At 45.7% G+C, this 25,005-nt stretch overlaps 1 protein-coding gene across 1 annotated transcript in view; it reads right to left on the reverse strand.

The window, feature by feature from the left end:
• The window catches only part of LOC144494018 (regulating synaptic membrane exocytosis protein 1-like), a gene marked incomplete at its 3' end in the record, with an annotated part of 567,179 nt that overhangs the window by 107,448 nt on the left and 434,726 nt on the right, over positions 1 to 25,005 (reverse strand). Inside the window, exon 16 of the mRNA XM_078213592.1 lies at positions 24,651 to 24,713. Coding sequence (XP_078069718.1) covers positions 24,651 to 24,713 — 63 coding nt within the window. The remainder of the gene's footprint in view (positions 1 to 24,650; positions 24,714 to 25,005) is intronic.

Genomic DNA, 25,005 nt, shown 5'->3' on the forward strand with positions numbered 1-25,005 from the left:
CCACCTCAGATCTTTCAGTAAGGACAGCTGGCCTGAGCCTATCCTGCACCTATCTGCCCAGAATGAAAATTGGTCTGACCGTGCACTTTTTCTCATGGCGGATAGGCAATTCAGGAAATTTTCAAATTGAGCTATCTGTCTTGGGAATGAAAATTTGGCCCATTCACATTGTATCTCTCCACAGATGTTATCAGACCTGCTGAGTATTTACAGAATTTCCTGTTATAGCACCTTGACCCATCAGCATTTCTCAACGAGAGACACCAGTGAGGCAATGAAAATCAAGATTTCTGTCTGATTTCACTCTCTCTCTAAGTAAGGGAAAACCAGCAATAGAATCAACATTCAGAAAACAGCTAAATCAACAGATTGACGATAGGATTTTCCCAACCCTTCACATGGGCAGGATGTTCAGGTCATGCTGAAGGAAACCCCTGCATCAGTTTCCCTGGCACCGGGGCTGGTGAGCCATGCATAATTCCATAGACTTTGATAGGACCAGAAGATCCACCAGTGGCTAATGACAAGCTGTCTCAGCTATGGTAAAACGCATCATGGAGAGGCTGGAAAATCTTAGCCTTCTGGTTATTGGCGAGAAGGATATGCAGAAACGCTTAGGGGCCAAAGTACAGAATCACTAAAAATTAGTACAGGTACGGAAAAGAGTTTAAAATTCTAATAAATTGTTAGCCTCCATCTTATAGACACTGGAATATGGAGGTTACGCTACTCTGATATGACCCCACCTGGACACTGTCCAGTTCTGGGTACTGATCTCAGGAACAATATATTGGTTTTCAAGAGGGTGCAGCACAGATTCACCAGAATGATATAGGTACTAAAAATGTTAAAGTATGATGCAAGGTTGCAAAGATTCAAATGATTGCAAAGGTGGCACAGTGGTTAGCACTGCTGCCTCACAGCGCCAGGGACCCAGGTTCAATTCAAGCCTTGGGTGATTGTCCCCATGTGGAGTTTGCACGTTCTCCCCATATCTGCGTGGGTTTCCTCCCGGTGCTCCTGTTTCCTCCCACACTCCAAAGATGTGCAGGTTAGGTGGATTGGCCATGCTAAATTGTCTCTTGCTGTCAGGGGGATTTGCAGGGTTTACATGGGTTACAGGGATAGGGCCTGGGTGGGATTGTTGTCGGTGCAGACTTGATGGGCCGAACTGCCTTCTTCTGCATTATAGGCATTCTACGGATTCTATGATTAGGCTTGCAATCCCCTGAGTATTGATGATTAAGGAGTTAATATAATTGAGGTGTAAGTGACTAAAAAAGCTGAAAGGGTGAATAAGCAACTATTTCCTATGGTCGGGTTGGGGGAGAGGGGGGGGTTTAGACAAGTGGACAAAACCTTAAAACAAAAGTCAAGTTGTTCAGGGACTAAGCACTTCTTCACAAAGCATCACAGAAATCTGGAACTCACTCTCCCAAAAAGTAGTGAGACTGGGTGTCAATTGAAAATTTCAAAACTGGGATGGATAGGGTTTTTGTTGGGTAAGGTTTAAGGGTTACAGAACTAATGCATAGAAATTATATTGAGACACAGTTAAGCCATGATCCAGGAATGAATATCCAGGGCTTAGTTATGAGGAGAGGTTGGGTAAACTGGTGTTGTTCTCACTGGAAAGACGGAGGATGAGGGGTGACCTAATAGAGGTGTATAAAATTACGAAAGGCATAGATAGGGTGAACGGTGGGAAGCTTTTCCCCAGGTCGGTGGTGACGTTCACGAGGGGTCATAGGTTCAAGGTGAGGGGGGGGGGGGGGAGGTTTAACACGGATATCAGAAGGACGTATTTTACACAGAGGGTGGTGGGGGCCTGGAATGCGCTGCCGGGCAAGGTGGTGGAGGCGGACACACTGGGAACGTTTAAGACTTATCTAGATAGCCACATGAACGGAGTGGGAATGGAGGGATACAAAAGAATGGTCTAGTTTGGACCAGGGAGCGGCGCGGGCTTGGAGGGCCGAAGGGCCTGTTCCTGTGCTGTATTGTTCTTTGTTCTTTGAATAGCATATTCCCTGTTCCCATGGAGAGCTTCTCGGTCTGTGTAAAGTGACATACAATTATATGAACTCATTTTTGAAATTGCTTGCTGTTTACACACATGATGGTTATGCTGCTTTGAGAAGGCATCTTACAATTAAACCCAGCTGAGAAGCCTAATGAAGTTCTGTTTTTCATTCTGTAGAGCAGCACCAGGAAAGTGACTGGACAGATAGATATCCATGCATTTTGCACCCCTTCTTACCTAACCAAGAGTTCTGTAAATGACAATGTCCGTGATTCCCGTGTCTGAGAACTGTCCTGTGTAATGCTGGATGTAATGCATGCAGGCAAAATAGAACTTCAGAGGCAGTTTAAAAATTAAATATTACCAGCAAATTATTAATTCATGCAGATATATTTAATAATATTACATGATAAATTAAAATCAAATTAATTGAAATAATTAACCAATTATTATGAATTCTGATACCATCTAGAAAAGTAATAAAAAAGTTAAATATATTTCAGCAGAAAACACATCAATAAGTTAAAATAACCAAATATCATTTGAATTCTGAACTCAGAGGATAAAACCAGTGCCTTATTCCAACTAGAAATGCATATAAAACATTATTAATAAAAAAGTGACAGAAATAGCTTCCCTCTGAAAAAGTGGAGCATAAAATAAAAATGGGCTGAGTGTATTTTTGTTTTAATTATAAAGAAATCTAATTGAAGGAACAATGTTCATAAAGCAAGGCAGACCACATCAAAAAGTAAACAAAATGATACTTCAAAACGATCTGTTTCAACAGAAAGCATAGATCGAGGGAGCAAGGAGCTGGAGAACGATGAGCAATAATGTTGTCTATTGTCTAATGCTGTTGTTTCGAGGCTCCCATTGTCTGTCTCAAGTTCTGTGACCAACATGTGTGCTACATCCTTCCCCACCCTTTCCCTTTTAAGAAACCTGTAGATAGTACAAAAAAATATAGTTGATAGTGAGGAAGAAACTTGTAGACTTTAAGAAGATAGCAATGGAATAGCAGTGGCTCAGAAGGGAAAGAGGGGAACGAGGAGAGCAATAGTAGTGGGGGATGAAATGGTTAGAGGCACAGATAGGCGGTTCTGTGGGTGTGAACGAGACTCCAGGATGGAGTCCTGGATGTCTCTGAGCGGGTAGGAAGAATCCTAAAAAAGGCAGGTAACCAGACACTCGTCATTGTCCACATTGGTGCAAATGACGTAGGCAGAAAGAGGAGGGAAGTCCTGCAAGAGCAATTCAGGGAGTTGGGTAGTAGGCTAAAAAGCAGGGCCTCGAGGGTAGCGATCTCTGGACTACGCCCAGTGCCACAAGCTAGTGAGGCTAGGAACAGGGATATTGTACAGCTGAACGCGTGGCTAAAGGACTGGTGCAGGAGGGAGGGTTTCGAATTCGTGGATCACTGGGAAGTCTTCAAGAGAGGATGGCACCTGTACAAGAAGGACGGGTTACACCTAAACTGGACGGGCACGAATATCCTAGCTGTGAGTTTTGCTAGTGTGGTTCGGGTGGGTATAAACTAATGTGGAAGGGGGGTGGGGATCACAACAATAGGTCAATAAGCATAGAGGCTGGGGTCGAGGTTGGGGCCAAGACAAGGCTACCTAAGAGGAAGAGCATTCTGGGGGAGGTCTCGAGTGCATCTGCTTCAATGCAAGGAGCGTCACGGGCAAGACAGACGAGCTTAGGGCCTTAATGCTTGCGCGGAACTTGGATGTGGTTGCAGTGACGGAGACTTGGTTAAAAGGACAGGACTGGCAGCTGAATATTCCGGGGTATAAGTGTTTTAGGCGAGACAGAGGAGGGGCCAGGAGAGGTGGGGGAGTAGCAATGCTGGTTAGGGAGCATATTGCAGCGGTACAGAGGGTGGACAATATGCAAGGGTCAGGTAACGAGTCACTGTGGGTGGAGCTCAGAAACAGGAAGGGCGCAGTCACTATGCTGGGGGTATACTACAGGCCTCCCAACAGCCCACGGGAAGTTGAGGAACAGATATGTAAGGAGATTCTGGACAGGTGCAGAAAAAATAGGGTTGTTGTAGTGGGAAACTTTAATTTCCCTCACATAAACTGGAAATCGCTTAGGGCTGGGGGCCTGGACGGGGAAGAATTTATAAAATGGTTACAGAAAGGTTCTTTGGAACAATATGTTGACAGTCCAACTAGAGAGGGGGCTATACTGGACCTAGTACTGGGGAATGAGCCCTGTCAGGTCATCAAAGTTTCAGTAGAGGAACATGTGGCAAATAGTGACCAGAATTCTGTAAACTTTAGGATAGTGATAGAAAAAGATGAGTGTTGTCCTATGGGTAAGGTACTGAATTGGGGGAAGGCTAACTACAGCCGGATTAGGCAGGATTTGGTGGCTGTTGATTGGGAGAGGCTGTTCGAGGGTAAATCCACATCTGGCATGTGGGAGTCTTTTAAGGAGCAGTTGATAGGACTGCAGGACAGGCATGTGCCTGTAAAGAGGAAGGATAGGAAAGGTAGGATTCGGGAGCCGTGGATAACCAGTGAAATTGTGGGTCTAATCAAAAAGAAAAAAGAAGCATACATGAGGTCCAGGCAGCTAAAAACAGATGGAGCACTGGAGGAATACAGAGAAAGTAGAAAAGAACTCAAACAGGGAGTTAGAAGGGCAAAAAGGGGTCACGAAATGTCCTTGGCAGACAGGATTAAGGAGAATCCTAAGGCATTTTATACATACGTTAGGAACAAGAGGGTTGTTAGGGAAAGAATCGGACCTCTCAGGGACAAAGATGGGGAATTATGCTTAGAACCAAAGGAAGTAGGTGAGATCCGAAACAAATACTTTGCATCAGTATTCACAAAGGAGAGGGACATGTTGACTGGTATTGTCTCAGAGAGATGCGTTGACCCATTAGGAAAAATCTCAATTACAAGGGAGGAAGTGTTAGGTTTTTTAGGAAACATTAAGACAGACAAATCCCCAGGGCCAGATGGCATCTATCCTAGACTCCTCAGAGAGGTAAGAGATGCAATTGCTGGGCCTCTAACATAAATCTTTGTCTCTTCACTGGACACAGGTGAGGTCCCAGAGGATTGGAGGATAGCAAACGTGGTCCCGTTATTTAAGAAGGGTAGCAAGGATAACCCAGGTAATTATAGGCCGGTGAGCTTGACGTCCGTGGTAGGGAAGTTGTTGGAGAAGATTCTTAGAGATAGGATATATGCGCATTTAGAACTGAATAATCTAATTAGCGATAGACAGCATGGTTTTGTACGAGGGAGGTCATGCCTCACAAATTTGGTTGAGTTTTTTGAGGCGGTGACAAAAACGATTGACGGGGGAAGGACCATGGATGTCGTCTATATGAATTTTAGTAAAGCATTTGACAAGGTCCCTCATGGCAGGTTGGTGCAATAGGTTAAATCTCATGGGATAAAAGGTGAGCTAGCTAGATGGGTGGAGAACTGGCTTAGCCAGAACTGGCTTAGCCATCTCCACATCTTAGCCATAGAAGACAGAGGGGAGCAGTGGAGGGGTATTTTTCCGGTTGGAGGTCTGTGACTAGTGGTGTTCACAGTAAGGAGTCTAACAACAACAGGTTAAAGTCCAACAGGTTTATTTGGTAGCCGTTTGCTACCAAATAAACCTGTTGGACTTTAACCTGGTGTTGTTAGACTCCTTACTGTGTTTACCCCAGTCCAAACGCCGGTATCTCCACATCATGACGAGTGGTGTTCCACAGAGCTCTGTACTGGGACCTCTGCTGTTTGTGATATATATAAATGATTTGGAGGAAGATGTAGCTGGTCTGATTAGTAAGTTTGTGGACGACACAAAGATTGCTGGAGTTGCGGATAGTGATGAACATTGTCAGAGAATACAGCAGGATATAGATAGGCTGGAACATTGGGCGGAGAAATAGATGATCTGGAGGAGGGAACTGAATCTAGGGTATTCAAGTTTGCTGGTGACACGAAGGTGAGTGGGAAAGCGAATTGCGTGGAGGACGCAGAAAGTCTGCAGAGAGATTTGGATAGGCTGAGCGAGTGGGTGAGGATCTGGCAGATGGAATATAACGTTAGCAAATGTGAGGTTATTCGCTTTGGAAGAAATAATAGTAAATTGGAATATTATTTAAATGGAGAAAAATTACATCGTGCGACTGTGCAGAGGGACCTGGGGGTCCTTGTGCACGAATCGCAAAAACTCAGTCTGCAGGTGCAGCAGGTGATCAAGAAGGCGAATGGAATGTTGGCCTTCATCGCGAGGGGGATAGAATATAAAAGCAGGGAGGTCTTGCTGCAACTGTACAAGGCACTGGTGAGGCCGCAACTGGAGTACTGTGTGCAGTTTTGGTCCCCTTATTTGCGAAACGATATATTGGCCTTGGAGGGAGTGCAGAGAAGATTCACCAGGTTGATACTGGAGATGACGGGTGTAGCTTATGAGGAGAGATTGAACAGATTGGGTCTGTACTCGTTGGAGTTTAGAAGGATGAGGGGTGATCTTATAGAGACATATAAGATAATGAAGGGGCTGGATAGGGTAGAGGTGGAGAGATTCTTTCCACTTAGAAGGGAAACCAGAACTAGAGGGCACAGCCTCAAAATAAGGGGGGGCCGGTTCAGAACAGAGTTGAGGGGGAACTTCTTCTCTCAGAGGGTAGTGAATCTCTGGAATTCTCTGCCCATTGAAGTGGTGGAGGCTTCCTCGTTGAATATGTTTAAATCACGGGTAGATAGTTTTCTGATCGATAAGGGAATTAGGGGATATGGGGAGCAGGCGGGTAAGTAGAACTGATTCGCTTCAGATCAGCCATGATCTTGTTGAATGGCGGGGCAGGCTCGAGGGGCTAGATGGCCTACTCCTGCTCCTATTTCTTATGTTCTTATGAAATGGCAGATGGAATTTAATCCAGATAAATGCGAAGTGATGCATTTCGGTAGATCTAATGTAAGGGGGAGCTATACAATAAATGGCAGAACCATCAGGAGTATAGACACACAGAGGGACCTGGGTGTACAAGTCCACAGATCCTTAAAGGTGGCAGCACAGGTGGAGGGGGTGGTGAAGAAGGCATATGGCATGCTTGCCTTTATTGGACGGGGCATAGAATATAAAAGTTGGCATATGATGTTGCAGCTGTATAGAACGTTGGTTCGGCCACATTTGGAATACTGCGTCCAGTTCTGGTCGCCACACTACCAGAAGGACATGGAGGCTTTGGAGAGAGTACAGAAAAGGTTTACCAGGATGTTGCCTGGTATGGAGGGGCTTAGTTATGAGGAGAGATTGGGTAAACTGGGGTTGTTCTCCCTGGAACGACGGAGGATGAGGGCCGACCTAATAGAGGTGTATAAAATTATGAAGGGCATAGATAGGGTGAACAGTGGGAAGCTTTTTCCCAGGTCAGAGGTGACAAACACAAGGAGTCACGGGTTCAAGGTGAGGGGGGGCAAGGTTCAACACAGATGTCAGGGGGACGTATTTTACACAGAGGGTGGTGGGGGCCTGGAATGCGCTGCCAAGCAAGGTGATTGAGGTGGACACACTGGGATCGTTTAAGACTTATCTAGATAGCCACATGAACAGACTGGGAATAGAGGGATACAAAATAATGTTCTAGTGGGCACATGAGCGGCGCAGCCTTGGAGGGCCGAAGGGCCTGTTCCTGAGCTGTATTGTTCTTTGAATTATAAATTGTGCAGAAAAAAACAAATTGAGTTTTATCTGGAGAAGTGTGAGGTAAAACATTTGAGGAAGACTAACAAGAGAATACACAATAAATAGTGAGACACTGAAAAGTATCCACCTCTCATACTAACTTAAGGGTCTGCAGATCCTCCAGATCCACAGACCCATAAGCTAGTATGAGAGATGCCTAAATTAAATTCATAAGCCTGGATTTTCAGAGTCGGAAAGGTTCATGAGCTATTTAAAAATGATGGGCAGGACCCAATTCTGAGATTCCCACCCCCTAATCTTTGCTGGAGTGTGACAAGTGTTTGGGTATTGAGCTTGGTCTTGCATTCCAGATCTGGCTGGCCCAAGGCAGGGAGAGGCATTTCCTGCCCCCTGCAATTTTTGTGGAGTTAGAAACATAGAAAAACTACAGCACAAAACAGGCCCTTCGGCCCCACATGCCGAACATATCCCTACCTTTTAGGCTTACCTATAACCCTCCATCCTATTAAGTCCCATGTATTCATCCAGGAGTCTCTTAAAAGACCCTATTGAGTTTGCCTCTATCACCACTGACGGCAGCCGATTCCACTCGCCCACCACCCTCTGAGTGAAAAACTTCCCCCTAACATCTCCCCTGTACCTACCCCCCAGCACTTTAAACCTTTAAGCGGTTATTGGATAGGCACATGGAGTACACCAGGATGATAGGGAGTGGGATAGCTTGATCTTGGTTTCAGATAAAGCTCGGCACAACATCGTGGGCCGAAGGGCCTGTTCTGTGCTGTACTGTTCTATAAACCTGTGTCCTCTCGTAGCAGCCATTTCCACTCTGAGAAAAAGCCTCTGAGAGTCCACCCGATCTATACCTCTCAACATCTTATATACCTCTATTAGGTCTCCTCTCATCCTACGTCTCTCCAAGGAGAAAAGACCGAGCTCCCTCAGCCTATCCTCATAAGGCATGCCACTCAATCCAGGCAACATTCTTGTAAATCGCCTCTGCACCCTTTCAATCTTTTCCACATCCTTCCTGTAATGAGGTGACCAGAACTGAGCACAGTACTCCAAGTGGGGTCTGACGAGGGTCTTATATAGCTGCATCATTATTCCCAGCACACCATACGCCTTCTTAACCACCTCCTCCACCTGCGGGGCCGATTTTAGAGTCCTATGGACCCAGACCCCAAGGTCCTTCTGATCCTCTACAGTACTAAGAGTCTTTCCCTTTATATTGTACTCCTTCATCCCATTTGACCTGCCAAAATGGACCACTACACATTTATCTGGGTTGAAGTCCATCTGCCACTTCTCCGCCCAGCCTTGCATCCTATCTATGTCCCTCTGTAACTTCTGACATCCCTCCAGACTATCCACAACCCCACCAACCTTTGTGTCGTCGGCAAACTTACCAACCCATCCCTCCACTTCCTCATCCAGGTCATTTATGAAAATGACAAACAGCAAGGGTCCCAGAACAGATCTCTGGGGCACACCACTGGTGACTGACCTCCATTTAGAAAAAGACCCATCTCTGCCTCCTTTGGGAAAGCCAGTTCTGGATCCACCGGGCAGCAGCCCCTTGGATCCCATGCCCTCTCACATTTTCTAGAAGTCTTGCATGGGGGACTTTATCGAACGCCTTGCTAAAATCCATATAAACCACATCTACCGCTTTCCCTTCGTCAATGTGTTTAGTCACATTTTTGAAGAACTCCACCAGGCTCGTAAGGCACGATCTGCCTTTGACAAAGCCATGCTGAGTATTCTTGAACATACTAAACCTCTCTGAATGCTCATAAATCTTGTCCCTCAGGATCTTCTCCATCAGCTTACCAACCACTGAGGTTAGACTCACCGGTCGGTAATTTCATCACAATTCCAGCACAGATTCCAGCACAACCTCTTTCTTAAATTCCACATACTCAATCTTTTCAGTCCACTGCAAGCCCGAAGTACATCCACCCAGGTCCTTCTCCTCTGTGAAAACCGAGGCAAAATACTCATTAAGCACCTCTGCCATTTCTACTGGTTCCGTACAGATTTTCCCACCTTCACCTTTTATAGGCCCTATTCCTTCATGTCTTATCCTTTTACTTTTCACATATTTATAGAACGCCTTAGGGTTTTCCTTAATTCTACCTGCCAAGGCCTTCTCGTGACCCCTTCTGGCTCTCCTAATTTCCTTCTTTAGAGTGTGACAGTTGGTGTCTCACTGTGGGAGTGCTGCTCGGGCTGCAGTAGAGTAATTAATTAATTTAATTATTTTTCAGTTCAATTAGTGAAAAAAATCGGAGGTTTTTTTTTCTAAACAGGAAATAGGCCCAGCAGCAGCCTGGGAAGATTTTGGAGGGTTTAAAAGTAGGCCGCACCTTTGAGCGGGCAGCGTCGTTAGCGGGCAGTGGAGTGAGCAGGGGACAGAGTGAGAGCTAAAAGGGCTTTGGCTCACAGGGCTTCGGCGAGGAAGGTTGTTTGTTTGTTTTTGTTTTTCTTCGGTTACACCCCCTTTTTGTTTTATCCCCAAAACTAAAAAGGACATGGCTGGTATGAGTGGGAGGCCAGTATACTGCATTCGGTGTGGGATGTGGGAGTTCCTGGAGACAACTTGCCTCCCGGAAGTCCATATCTGTGCCAGATGTGTGGAACTGCATCTCCTGAAGGATCGTGTAAGGGAGCTGGAGCTGAGGCTCGATGAACTCAGTTTAGTTAGGGAAAATGAGAGAGTCATAGATAAAAGTTATAGTCAGGTAGTGACACCAGGGTCTCGGAAGGAAGACACGTGGGTCACGGTTAGGAGGGGTAATAGTCAGAAGGGTGATGTGCCAGAAAGCACCCCAGTGGCAGTCTCCCATAAGAGAAAGGGATGGGCAACAGATGGGAGAAGGGAAGGGAGTGAGCAGTCTGTGGAGGGATCCCCTGTGGTTGTCCCCCTCCACAATAGGTATATTGTTTTGGATTCTGTGGAGGGGGATGACCCTCCAGGGGTAAGCCACGAGGACCAGATCGCCTCCACGGGGACAGGCTCAGGGGTCCGGAAGGGAAAGAAGGGGTTTAGGAGAGCGATAGTTGTGGGGGACGCAATAGTTAGAGACACGGACAGGCGCTTCTGTGGGACTGAACGAGAATCCAGGATGGTAGTCTGCCTCCCTGGTGCCGGGGTACTGGATGTCTCCGAGAGGGTAGGAAGCATATTTAAAAAGGAAGGTAGTCAAACGGATGTGATTGTACACATTGGGGGAAATGATGTAGGTAGGAAGAGCAGGGGGGTCATACGAGAGAAATTCAGGGAGTTGGGTGCTAGGCTAAAAAGTAAGACCTCCAGTGTAGCAATCTCTGGACTGCTCCCGGTGTCTAGTGCAAGTGAGGCTCGGAACAGGGAGATTCTACAGTTGAACGCGTGGCTAAAGGACTGGTGCAAGAGGGAGGGTTTTAAATTCATAGATAACTGGGAAATCTTCAAGTCAGGATGGCAACTGTACAGAAAGGATGGGTTACACCTTAACTGGAAGGGAGCAAATATCCTGGCTGGGAGTTTTGCTCGAGTGTTTCGGCAGGATTTAAACTAGTGTGGCAGGGGGGTGGGGAACAAAACAGGAGGTCAGTAAATACTGAGGCTGGGGTCGAGCTGGGGGCCAGGGCAAGGCTAGCTAAGAAGAGGAGCACTCTGGAGGAGGAGGACCTGACTGGGCCTGGAGGTCTGGAGTGCATCTGCTTCAATGCGAGGAGTGTAACGGGTAAAACAGACGAACTTAGGGCCTTAATGCTTGTGCGGAATTTGGATGTGGTTGCGGTGACGGAAACTTGGTTAAAAGGACAGGACTGGCAGCTGAATATTCCGGGGTATCAGTGTTTTAGGCGAGACAGAGGAGGGGCTAAAAAAGGTGGGGGAGTAGCGATATTAGTTAAGGAGCATATTACCGCGGTGCAGAGGGTAGACAACTTAGAGGGGTCATGTACTGAGTCGCTGTGGGTGGAACTCAGAAACAGGAAGGGTGCAGTCACTATGCTGGGGGTGTACTACAGACCACCCAACAGCCCACGGGAAGTGGAGGAAAGGATATGTCAGGAGATTCTGGATAGGTGCAGAAAACATAGGGTTGTTGTAGTGGGGGACTTTAATTTCCCTGGCACAGACTGGAAAGTGCTTAGAGCTGGGGGACCGGACGGGGAGGAATTTGTAAAATGCGTACTGGAAGGTTCTTTGGAACAGTATGTAGATAGCCCGACTAGAGAGGGGGCTATACTGGACCTAGTTCTGGGAAATGAGCCCGGTCAGGTCGTCAAAGTTTCGGTAGGGGAACATGTGGCAAATAGTGACCACAACTCTGTTAACTTTAGGATAGTAATGGACAAGGATGAGTGCTGTCCTACGGGCAGGGTGCTAAATTGGGGGAAGGCTGACTATAGCCGGATTAGGCAGGAATTGGTGGATGTTGATTGGGAGAGGATGTTCGAGGGTAAGTCCGCGTCTGGCATGTGGGAGTCTTTTAAGGAACTATTGATAAGGCTGCAGGATAGGCATGTGCCTGTAAAAAGGAAAGATAGGAAAGGTAGGATTCGAGAGCCGTGGATAACCAGGGAAATTGAGGATCTGATTAAAATGAAAAGGGAGGCGTACGTTAAGTCCAGGGAACTGAAAACAGATGGAGCTCTGGAGGAATACAGAGAGAGTAGGAAAGATCTCAAACGGGGAGTTAGAAGGGCAAAAAGAGGGCACGAGATGTTCTTGGCAGGCAGGATTAAGGAGAATCCTAAGGCATTCTATTCATACGTTAGGAACAAAAGAGTTGTCAGGGAGAAAATCGGACCTCTCAGGGACAAAGGAGGGGAATTATGCTTAGAACCCAAGGGAATAGGGGAGATCCTAAATGAATACTTTGCATCGGTATTCACGAAGGAGAGGGGCGTGTTAACCGGGAGTGTCTCGGAGGGAGGTGTTGACCCGTTAGAGAAAATCTCCATTACGAGAGAGGAAGTGTTAGGTTTTTTAGGGAACATTAAAACTGACAAAGCCCCAGGGCCTGATGGCATCTATCCTCGACTGCTCAGGGAGACGAGAGAGGAAATTGCTGGGCCTCTGACGGAAATCTTTGTCGCTTCTTTGGACACGGGTGAGGTCCCTGAGGATTGGAGGATAGCGAATGTGGTCCCGTTGTTTAAGAAGGGTAGCAGGGATAACCCAGGAAATTATAGGCCGGTGAGCTTGACGTCCGTGGTAGGGAAGGTGTTGGAGAGGATTCTTAGAGACAGGATGTATGTGCATTTAGAACGGAACAATCTCATTCGAGACAGACAGCATGGTTTTGTAAGAGGGAGGTCGTGCCTTACAAATTTGGTGGAGTTTTTTGAGGAAGTGACAAAAACGGTTGATGAAGGAAGGGCCGTGGATGTCGTCTATATGGATTTCAGTAAGGCATTTGACAAAGTCCCACATGGCAGGTTGGTTAAGAAGGTTAAGGCTCATGGGATACAAGGAGAAGTGGCTCGATGGGTGGAGAACTGGCTTGGCCATAGGAGACAGAGGGTAGTGGTCGAGGGGTCTTTTTCCGGCTGGAGGTCTGTGACCAGTGGTGTTCCGCAGGGCTCTGTACTGGGACCTCTGCTATTTGTGATATATATAAATGATTTGGAAGAAGGTGTAACTGGTGTAATCAGCAAGTTTGCGGATGACACAAAGATGGCTGGAATTGCGGATAGCGAAGAGCATTGTCGGGCAATACAGCAGGATATAGATAGGCTGGAAAATTGGGCGGAGAGGTGGCAGATGGAATTTAATCCGGATAAATGCGAAGTGATGCATTTTGGAAGAAATAATGTAGGGAGGAGTTATGCAATAAATGGCAGAGTCATCAGGAGCATAGAAACACAGAGGGACCTAGGTGTGCAAGTCCACAAATCCTTGAAGGTGGCAACACAGGTGGAGAAGGTGGTGAAGAAGGCATATGGTATGCTTGCCTTTATAGGACGGGGTATAGAGTATAAAAGCTGGAGTCTGATGATGCAGCTGTATAGAACGCTGGTTAGGCCGCATTTGGAGTACTGCATCCAGTTCTGGTCGCCGCACTACCAGAAGGACGTGGAGGCATTGGAGAGAGTGCAGAGAAGGTTTACCAGGATGTTGCCTGGTATGGAGGGTCTTAGCTATGAGGAGAGATTGGGTAGACTGGGGTTGTTCTCCTTGGAAAGACGGAGAATGAGGGGAGATCTAATAGAGGTATACAAGATTATGAAGGGTATAGATAGGGTGAACAGTGGGAAGCTTTTTCCCAGGTCGGAGGTGACGATCACGAGGGGTCACGGGCTCAAGCTGAGAGGGGCGAAGTATAACTCAGACATCAGAGGGACGTTTTTTACACAGAGGGTGGTGGGGGCCTGGAATGCGCTGCCAAGTAGGGTGGTGGAGGCAGGCACGCTGACATCGTTTAAGACTTACCTGGATAGTCACATGAGCAGCCTGGGAATGGAGGGATACAAACGATTGGTCTAGTTGGACCAAGGAGCGGCACAGGCTTGGAGGGCCGAAGGCCTGTTTCCTGTGCTGTACTGTTCTTTGTTCTTTGTTCTTTGAAGGGGGGGAGGTTTAACACAGATATCAGAAGGACATATTTCACACAGAGGGTCGTGGGGGCCTGGAATGTGTTGCCGGGCAAGGTGGTGGAGGCGGACACACTGGAAATGTTTAAGACTTATCTAGACAGCTATATGACCGGAGTGGGAATGGAGGGATATAAAAGAGTGGTCTAGTTTGGACCAGGGAGCGGCGCGGGCTAATTGTTCCTTGTTTCTCGTTTCAAGGCTTCATTCTATGATCATCTTGCTGGTGCCAGTACAGAGCGAGACTGCGGATAGTTGGGAACCTGTCTCGGGGGCAGGGAATTCATATGGTGTTCATGGAAGTGGAAATGACTAGGGTTGGGAAGCATTTTCCGATCAGGGCCATTGTGATCTCCTGGACTCGTTTCGATCGCCTCAGGGGGTCGGAGAGGAATTTCCCAGATTTTTTTTTTCCCCATATTGGCCCTGGGGTTTTTCACTCTGGGTTTTCGCCTCTCCCTGGGGATCACATGGTCTGGAATAGGGGGGTGGGGGTGAGTTAATAGGTTGTAATGAACAAAGCATCGTAGCTGTGAGGGACAGCTCGGTGGATAGGATATTGGTATGGAGATAGGCTGGAAAATTGGGCGGGGATCCTGGATTCAGGATTCAATCCTGGACCGGGGATCGGTGCGGGCTTGGAGGGCCGAAGGGCCTGTTCCTGTGCTGTATTGTTCTTTGTTCTTTGTCCCTTCCTACAAGCCGTATACTCATCTAGATCGCTATCTTCGCCAAGCTCTCTGAACCTTTTGTACGCTTTCCTTTTCTTCACGACTAGGTCCCGCACAGCTTTCGTGCACCACGGTTCCTTTAACCGTCCAACTCCTCCCTGTCTGCTCGGAATGTTGTCCTGTAGAACTCTAGACAGACATTCCTTGAAAAACTGCCACCTCTCTTCAGTACATTTCCCCGAGAATACCTCCTTCCAATTTACTCCTCTAATTTGCTGCCTTATGTCTTCATATTTCCCCTTACTCCATTTAAACGCTTTCCTAGCTTGCCTGATCCTCTCTTTTTCCAATGCAAGCATAAAGGAGATAGAGTTATGATCACTATCCCCAAGATGCTCTCCCACTGAGAGATCTGACACCTGTCCAGGTTCATTGGTCAGTATCAGATCAAGTACAGCCTCTCCTCTTGTAGGCTTGTCCACATGCTGTGTTAGGAAACCCTCCTGAACACACCTAACGAACTCCTCTCCATCCAATCCCCTTACCCTAGGGATATTCCAATCTATGTTTGGGAAATTAAAGTCTCCCATCACAACAACCCTGCTATTACTGCATCTCTCCAGGATCTGTTTCCCTATCTGCTCCTCCACCTCCCTGTTACTATTGGGCGACCTATAGAAAACTCCCAGCGAAGCGATCGACCCCTTCCCACTCCGAACTTCCACCCACAGAGACTCTGTGGACAATCCCTCCACAGCATACACCTTCCCTACAGCTGTGACACTATCCCTGATCAGCAGTGCCACTCCACCCCCTCTCTTGCCTCCCTCCCTGTCCTTCCTGAAACATCTGAATCCCAGTAGCCTTAGCCAACCTTGCCGCCAGGATATTGGTCCCCCTGGGATTCAAGTGCCACCCGTTTTGTGTGTACAGGTCACACCTGCCCCTAAAGAGGTCCCAATGGTCCAGGAACCTGAATCCCTGCCCCCTGCACCAGTCCCTCAGCCACACATTCATCCTCCACCTCACTCCATTCCTGTCCTCACCCTCCCGTGGCACAGGCAGCAATCCTGAGATTACTACCTTTGCTTTCCTCCTTCTCAGCTGTCTCCCGAATTCCCTATACTCTCTTTTCATGACCCCTTCCCCCTTCCTTCCCACATCAGCGGTACCAATGTGTACCGCTACCTCTGGCTCCTCACCCTCCCCCCTCAGGATTTCTGGGAGTCGACCAGCGACATCCTGGATCCCGGCCCCAGGGAGACAGACCACCATCTGAGACTCCCGCCTGCCTCCGCAAAAACGCCTGTCCGACCCCCTTAGAGTTGCTCTAGCTTCTGGATGATTGATAGTTCACTGCCTCTCCGAGGTGCCATGAACCAAAATCTTGATTCAGTAACCTTTTTAACGGTAAGTTCAAGAGATCTTAGCCAGGACCTCATATCCCTTTTGTGCTCCCCATGAACTGACAAGGAGGCAAAGGGTGTGGGTATGGGCCAGAAATAGCCATGGGGAGTGGTTGGGCAGCGTGGGGGCACGTGAGGGGGGAGTGCTAAAAGGCCCATCAACCTTTAATACAACCGAGAGGAAGTCCCACAGAACTGAGTGGTCTGCAAACCAGCCCAACTTGGCGCTTGGCTGCCTCTTTGGCTGCTTATGCTTTGCTGCCAGGCTTGACTCTAACCACAACTGCCTCCCAACCCCTTTCTCTCAAAGCCTTGTCTCACACCCACACCTGTTCCCCTGGCATTGTTTTTTGAAAGGCACCATTGAATATGCCTCAACCACTTTAAGACATTGCAGTGTAAATTGCATGAAAAAGTTTTTCCTCATTTATTTTTATCCCATTTAATTTCTATACTACCTGTTCCTTTGCAATGAGATCCTTAGATCAGGGAGCATGGTGGCAAAGTGGTTAGCACTGCTGCCTCACAATGCCAGGGACCTGGGTTCGATTCCACTGTCGGGTCACTGTCTGTGTGGAATTTACATGTTCTCCCTGTGTCTGCACGGATTTCCTGCGGGTGCTCCGGTTTCCTCCCACACTCCGAAAATATGCGGATGAGGTTGATTGGCCATGATAGTGTCAGGGGGACTAGGAGGGTAAATGTGGTGTTATGGGGATAGGACCTGGGTGGGATTGTTGTCGGTACAGACTCGATGGGTTGAATGGCCTCCTTCTGCACTGTAGATTCTATGATTCTTAGATTTATTTTGATTTCTGGAATGCAAAATGCTCATTTATTAACTTCGTCACGTGCTCTGTCTCTATAGTTTTATCTCATCTTTGGTCCTTAAATGGCTCCACACCTTTCCCTTAACTATCCTCTAAGTAATTATATATTTACAAAGATATATAAATATATATATTTTTTTCTTGTTATTTGTTCATTTTTTGCCATGCACTCTCTTTGTCCCTTTTATTTCCTGATTCAACTGTCCTTTGCCTTTCCTTGCTGCTTGTTTTCCTGTTGTATTATGGACCCAATTTATCATACATCTCCTTTTGTTGATTCAATTTAATCTCAATATATTTCGCCTTCTAAGGAGCTTCCGATAATTTTCCTTTTCCCTTCACAGGATATGTCCAGAACTATTAGTATATCTGGAATTATTATATCTGGAATTGACAAGGTTAGGCTGAATTAACATGAATAACAATAAACCAACCATTGTTTATTTATTCCTTTCCTCTGTCTCAGAGCAATTTGTGATCTGAACTTCTTACCTGTATATATCCTGGTGAAAACCATTTACTAGTAATGGCATCTTGGGTGGCAAAGTTTTACTGTTGTTAATTGAGCTTCTGGTGCAGATAGAATATAGCAATGGACAGAAACAAACAGAAAGTGTAAAGAGAAACAAAAACCCTATCAAACATGTAACAAAATCGAGAACAATGTGAGTTCAGTAAGTTCCTCTTGTGAGCGATTCGATAATTCCTTTATCAAGAGGAATAGAAGAGAAGTTTGGATTGTTGCAAGCAGAATGCAATACATTTTATCACAAAACCAGAATGGGAATATTGATCCTGGTGAAATATCTAATCAGAATGGGAATAGTATTCCTGGCAAAATATCCCGATCAAATTGGGAATATTGTTCCTGGTGAAATATCCCGATCAGATTGGGAATATTGTTCTTCAAGTGGAGGTAGTGGAAGCAGATATGATAGTGACTTTTGAGGGGCGTCTTGACAAATACATGAATAGGGATGGGAATAGAGGGATATGGTCCCCGGAAGAGTAGGGGGTTTTAGTTCAGTCGGGCAGCATGGTCAGTGCAGGCTTGGAGGGCTGAACAGCCTGTTCCTGTGCTGTAATTTTCTTTGTTCTATATAAAATGTGTTTGGTGCCCTCACGACCCCGTGTCATAGCTCCTCCATCATAGAACATAGATCATAGCCCCCACTCAGGCCCCACCTCCTTGATACTGCCCTGCCATACTGGCAGTGCCCAACTGCCACTGCCAGGGTGCCAGGTGGACACTTCCCAGCCACGTCTCCTGACTACCCAGGGGCTTCAATGGCCTCTGAGCCCCTCAGTGTGGCCATCATGCCTGGTCTCTACTGGTGGAGACCAGTAATGATTCTCGCCAGGCTTGCCTGAGAGTCAGAAGGTCCCGGGAACTCGGATAATCCGGCGTCAACTAGGCTAAGCATACTTAAATGCTACTTTCAATATGCTAATCAACCTTTCTGGAGATGATCCAGTTTGCACCAGTAGAAAGGGACTGGGACGCAAACCGTTTGGCGCTGCATGGAGCTATTTTCCAGAATCGGCACAGTGAGGCCAGAAAATCGTCTCCCCGACTCTATTTTTCTCCTTAATACATGCAGCTTGGATGGAGAACTTAGCAACAAGAATAAAATTAATAAAATATTGACTCATGACATTTACATAAGGAAACCCCAAGGAAGTATTACAGATAAACCAAGAGCTACAATGTGGCAAAGCAATGTTGGCAGTTTAATCTGATTGTTCCAGCCTACTTGGAGCTGAAGAGAAAGAGTAACCTCTGTAGCAGATACTACAATTGCTTGACGACATATTTGCTTTGGTTTGTCTCCTTCTCAGTCAGCAACATTCTGATAGGAAAGGATGATTTAAGAACGGGTGAAAAATATTTCCTTATAGACATGAATTAATAATAGTTCTACTGTATATGCTAATCGAAATCATGCTTAAAATGTAGATGCAAATTGGGGCATGGTACAGGCATACAATAAAATGCACTTGTTTAACAATGCTCTCTTTTCAGGAAATTAGGCGAATGTCTCTTGACATAGTTTACAAAGGTTAGCGAAGTCACAGTAGTACAGGGGTCGGGGTTGTTTCTGTTGACACTGCAGCTGTTGGCAAGGTCTTCCACTTGTTAGTAATCTCAGTCATGGAAAAACCAAAGCAATTTACCTCAGATATTCAGTTAAAATCAGTGAAAATTGCCTCAGAACAGAAAAAGTGTGGGACACGTGTGAACATAAGGCGAGTCATGGTTGTTAGAAATATCTAAAACATTATCCACAGTGATGGGAACAGAAACTGTCAGGGAAAGGCACAAATGAAAAGTGGAGCTTGTTCAAGGAACAAATACTGTGTGTCCTTGATAGGTATGTCCCTGTCAGGCAGGGAGGAAATGGCCGAGCGAGGGAACCATGGTTCACAAAAGAGGTTGAATGTCTTGTCAAGAGGAAGAAGGAAGCGTATGTAAGGATGAGAAAACAAAGTTCAGTTGGGTCCATTGAGGGTAACAAGTTAGCAAGGAATGAGCTGAAAAAAAGGGTCTAGGAGAGCTCGGAGGGGGCATGAGAAGTCCTTGGCGGGTTGGATCAAGGAAAACCCGAAGGCTTTTTACTCTTATGTGAGGAATAAAAGAATGACCAGGGTGAGGTTAGGGCCGGTCAAGGACAGTAGTGGGAACTTGTGCATGGAGTCAGAAGAGATAGGAGAGGCGATGAATGAATACTTTTCTTCAGTGTTCACCAAGGAGAGAGGCCGTGTTTTTGAGGATGGGAGTGTGATACAGGCTGATAGGCTGGAGGAGGCAGATGTTCTGAGGGAAGATGTATTAGCAATTTTGAAAAACCTGAAGGTCGATAAGTCCCCTGGGCCAGATGAGATATATCCTAGGATTCTTTGGGAGGCAAGGGATGAGATAGCAGCCTAGCTGTTTATGCTTTGATCTTTGGGTCCTCACTGTCCATGGGGATAGTGCCAGAGGACTGGAGAGTGGCGAATGTTGTTCCTCTGCTCAAGAAAGGAAATAGGAATGACCCTGGTAATTATAGGTCGGTTAGTCTTACTTCGGTGGTCGGTAAGTTAATGGAAAAGGTCCTGAGGGATAGGATTTATGACCATTTGGAAAGATGCAGCTTAATCTGGGATAGTCAACACGGATTTGTGAAGGATAAGTCTTGCCTCACAAATTTGATTGCATTCTTTGAGGAGGTAACTAAGTGTGTCGATGAAGGGAGAGCAGTTGATGTCATACACATGGATTTTAGTAAGGCGTTTGATAAGGTCCCCCATGGTCGGCTCATGAAGAAAGTAAGGAGGTGTGGGATAGAGGGAAATTTGGCCAATTGGATAAGTAACTGGCTATCTCATAGAAGACAGAGCGTGGTGGTGGATGGAAAATTTTCAGACTGGAGACCAGTTACCAGCGGTGTACCACAAGGATCAGTGCTGGGTTCTCTGCTATTTGTGATTTTTATAAATGATTTAGAGGAGGGGGCTGAAGGGTGGATCAGTAAATTTGCGGATGACACCAAGATTGGCGGAGTAGTGGATGAGGTGGAGGGCTGTTGTAGGCTGGAAAGGGACATTGATAGGATGCAGAGCTAGGCCAAAAAATGGCAGATGGAGTTTAACCCTGATAAGTGCGAGGTGATTCATTTTGGTAGGACAAATTTGAATGCGGATTACAGGGTCAAAGGTAGGGTTCTGAGGAATGTGGAGGAACAGAGAGATCTTGAGGTTCATATCCACAGATCTCTGAAAGTTGCCACTCAAGTGGATAGAGCCGTGAAGAAGGCCTATAGTGTGTTAGCGTTTATTAACAGGGGGTTTGAGTTTAAGAGCCGTGGGGTTATGCTGCAACTGTACAGGACCTTGGTGAGACCACATTTGGAATATTGTGTGCCGTTCTGGTCACCTCACTATAAGAAGGATGTGGAAGCACTGGAAAAAGTGCAAAGGAGATTTACCAGGATGCTGCCTGGTTTGGAGGGTAGGCCTTATGAGGAAAGGTTGAGGGAGCTAGGGCTTTTCTCTTTAGAGCGGAGGAGGATGAGAGGCGACTTAATAGAAGTTTATAAGATGATGAGGGGGATAGATAGAGTGGACGTTCAGAGACTATTTCCTCGGGTGGATGTCGCTGTTACTAGGGGGCATAACTATAAGGTTCGTGGTGGAAGATATAGGAAGGATGTACGAGGTAGGTTCTTTACTCAGAGAGTGGTTGGGGTGTGGAATGGACTGCCTGCCGTGATAGTGGAGTCGGACACTTTAGGAACTTTCAAGCGGTTATTGGATCGGCACATGGAGCACACTAGAATGATAGGGATTGGGATAGCTTGATCTTGGTTTTGGAAAAGGTTCGGCACAACATCGTGGGCTGAAGGGACTCTATTGTGCTGTACTGTTCTATGTTATGATTAGTACTGCTGCCTCTCAGCGCCAAGGATCTGGGTTCAATTCTGGCCTTGGGTGACTGTGGAGTTTGCACATTCTCCCCATGTCTGCCTTGGTTACCTCTGGGTGCTCCGGTTTCCTCCCACAGACCAAACATGTGCGGGTTTGCAGTATTGGCCATGCTAAATTGCCCCTTCGTGTCCCAAGATGTGTAGGTTAAGAGGATTAGCAGCATAAATACTTGTGGTTGCAGGAATTGAACCTGGGTGGGAGAGAGAGTCAGTGCAGACTCTATGGGCTGTTTGGCCTCCTTCTGCGATGTAGGGATTCTATGATTCTATGAATATGTGTTGGGGATTAATGGGATAAATATGTGTGGTTACGGGGATAGAGCCTGAATAAGACGTTCCGTTAGAGGGTCGGTGCAGACTCTATGGGCTGAATGGCCTCCTTCTGCACTGCAGGATTCTATGAGACAGAAGGACATTATGAAAGATATAGAAAGAGAACAAGTCAGATTTGAAATAGCCAGGATATTCAAATTACGTTGTAATGTCATGAGGGAGAGAGAGGGGGAATAAACCAAGGAAGCAAGTTTCAAGAGTCAAATCAACATATTTACTGCCCTTTTGTTGGGTCCCACACAAGGCAGAATGATTCAACATCAGTGGAGGTCCTCAGCCATGGAAAAGACCATTGTAAATGAAGTGGATATGAATGATTTATTTAGCGGAAATAGACTGGAGGGCACAGACCCAGAGACAGGCGAGGTATGAAGAACTAGCAGCGTATTTTGTAGGATAAATTTTGAAAACTCAAAGCGTTGTGTAAATTTCCACCCACCTTTGCAGATTTTGGGTCAAGCTGAGATATCATCCTAGGTTCATCGATGTGGGCCCCATTCACCATCAAAAGCTTAACATTACTCTCCAATACTAATTAATCAATATCAGGGACAATAACAAGGAAAGTCCCTAATGTAAACTGTATATTGTAATGCCCACTGAAAGCTCGCCTCAAGTACCACCTGTTCCCCTGATTCCATCGTTGACTATCCTGATGCTAGTTGACTATTCCAACATTTAGCCCGACTTTCCATCATCTGAAACTTTGTTGCCCAAGACCCGAATCATACCAAATATACCCTATCCCTGGCCTACGTTGGTTCTTGGTTAAACAATAGGTCAATTTAAAGATTCTCATTCTTGCTTTCAGTTCTCTGCATGGCCTTGTCCCTCCTTATTTTTGTAATCTCCTCTAGCCCCACTCTGAAATATCAGTGCTCCTTCAACTATAACCCTGTGAGCATTATTGCTCTATCATTGATGGTCATGCTTTCATGGCCTCGGCCCCAAGATCTGAAATTTTCTTTTGAAACCTTTCCTCCTTCGAAAATGTTCCTTAAAACCTACCTCTTTGATCATCTCCTTACATGGACCAATGACAAACTTTGTGTGATAATGCTCCTGGGGCACCTTAAAGGTACTATATAAGTACAATTATTGTTGTCGATATTGTATAGAATTCCTTCCCTCAGTCACTTTTATGCAACTTTCACCATCCTCTTCGGAGTCTTCTCCTCAATTGTCCAGCTCAACAGCCTTTTCCACTCTTACCAAATAACCAACCACACCAAAACATTTCCACAGATGGCTTCTCTTAAACTAAAACCTGCACCAACATCTTCAAAGTCTTGGAGTCACCTCTGCTTCAGTTTCCTCATCACTTGTCATTTGCAAACACGCAGCCAGCTTCCACATGGTGCTGATGACACCCAGTTCTCGCCACTCTTTATCATTCCGCTGCGTTGTTATAGCGGAGGAAGAGGTCAGCAAAGCAGCAAGAAAACTGATATTGGGAGGATATATTGACATTGGAGGGAGTGCAGCATAGAAATAGTATCTGGATTTCAAGGCTTAAAAATATAAGAGAACAATCTGTGAGAGGCAGATTCTGCCAAAAGTGTCATATATGAGGTGTCATTGTGGGTTGTTATTTTAGGTGTTGACACTGGTGTCAAGCAGCTGTAATAGTCTGAGAATTAAAACTCAATCTCCTGACTTAATTTCAAAATAAGATTATAAGAAAATACCTTAGGACCAATTCTTAAATGCAATAGTGTAAACTAAGAAAGATCAAGTCATATCTGCTGCTTTGTGGATCTGACCAGGATCATCCTTGATGTTCATAAAGATCCTTTACAGCCCAGCAGTGTTCCAGATACATTTCTAGTTTGTACAGATAGAGCACAAATTGAACACAGCCAGGTCAGACCCAAAAAGGAGAATAAAAGGGGCAGTGCTTGGAAAGGCTGTGAATTGAGGCTCTGTGATGCGGGTTTACTCTGCGACATAGACTGAAAATCTAATTTTTTTCTTGCACATTTTAGAAACGCTGTTTGGTTTAATGGGAATCAATCTTCTGGATGCTTTTAAAAGGAAATAATTAAGGGAAAGTGATTACCTTCTCAATAAAAACACTTCGAGACTAACATCATTTTTTTGTGATTTGAACATAAATGCAGTTTTCAGCACAGTCCAGCTGATTTTGTATTAATGAAGATATAATTAACAATGAATTAAATGCAAGAGTATGCCATGATGTGTTTATTAAGGGTTTTAAATCAGGGTTTACCTGCAGACGTCTAACACTTTATGAGTATATGCTTTAAATGTAAAGCGATGTTAGGAAGGTGATTACAGGTGCATGTTGTGATAAACTAACAGCTGATAAGGGTAGATCATTGAGCTCAAATTCTGTTTTCATAAATTTATATCTTAATAGTATTGTCGAAAGCTGTTGAGCACACAAATACAAACGATGAAAATGATTGCTGCTTAATACGATTCATCATGAAGATGGAAGACAAAATAGCAAAAACACAAAGTGCATGTGCTTTTATAACATAACAACATGTCTGGCAAACTACATATTTTGCAACTGAAAACCATTATTTCAGGAAGAACACTAAAGCAATGTTTTAGAAAAAGCTCATTCACAGATTACCTTCATTTACAGAATGAGAAAGATTTCTTGAATGTTGTTAGGCTGCTATACTTACCTGGCAGTATACAGGCACTCTGCACTCCTTCCGCGTTTTGCTCTGGGCAGCATTAGGAACTCACTGCACAGACAGGATGAATGGGGAGCAATGCAGTGAGGAGAAAAGATGGAGCAATGAAAAAGAAAGTGAGATCTGATGAAGATGCCACTGATAGTGAACAAATCAAAACCTTTTCACTTTACGTTTAAATAATACAGGCACTTAAAATCTGCAAACTAAATGGCCAACATTTATTCATGCTGCAGGGAGAATGCACTTCAATGCACCATGGCACTAAATAAAGAACAGCCAATGAATTAATATTCTGTTTAAATCAATTGCTTATCTAAAGCTATTCCATTCTCCATGCAAA

The sequence above is a fragment of the Mustelus asterias genome, chromosome 5 (assembly GCF_964213995.1).
Source record: "Mustelus asterias chromosome 5, sMusAst1.hap1.1, whole genome shotgun sequence".
Taxonomy (NCBI): Eukaryota; Metazoa; Chordata; class Chondrichthyes; order Carcharhiniformes; family Triakidae; genus Mustelus; species Mustelus asterias.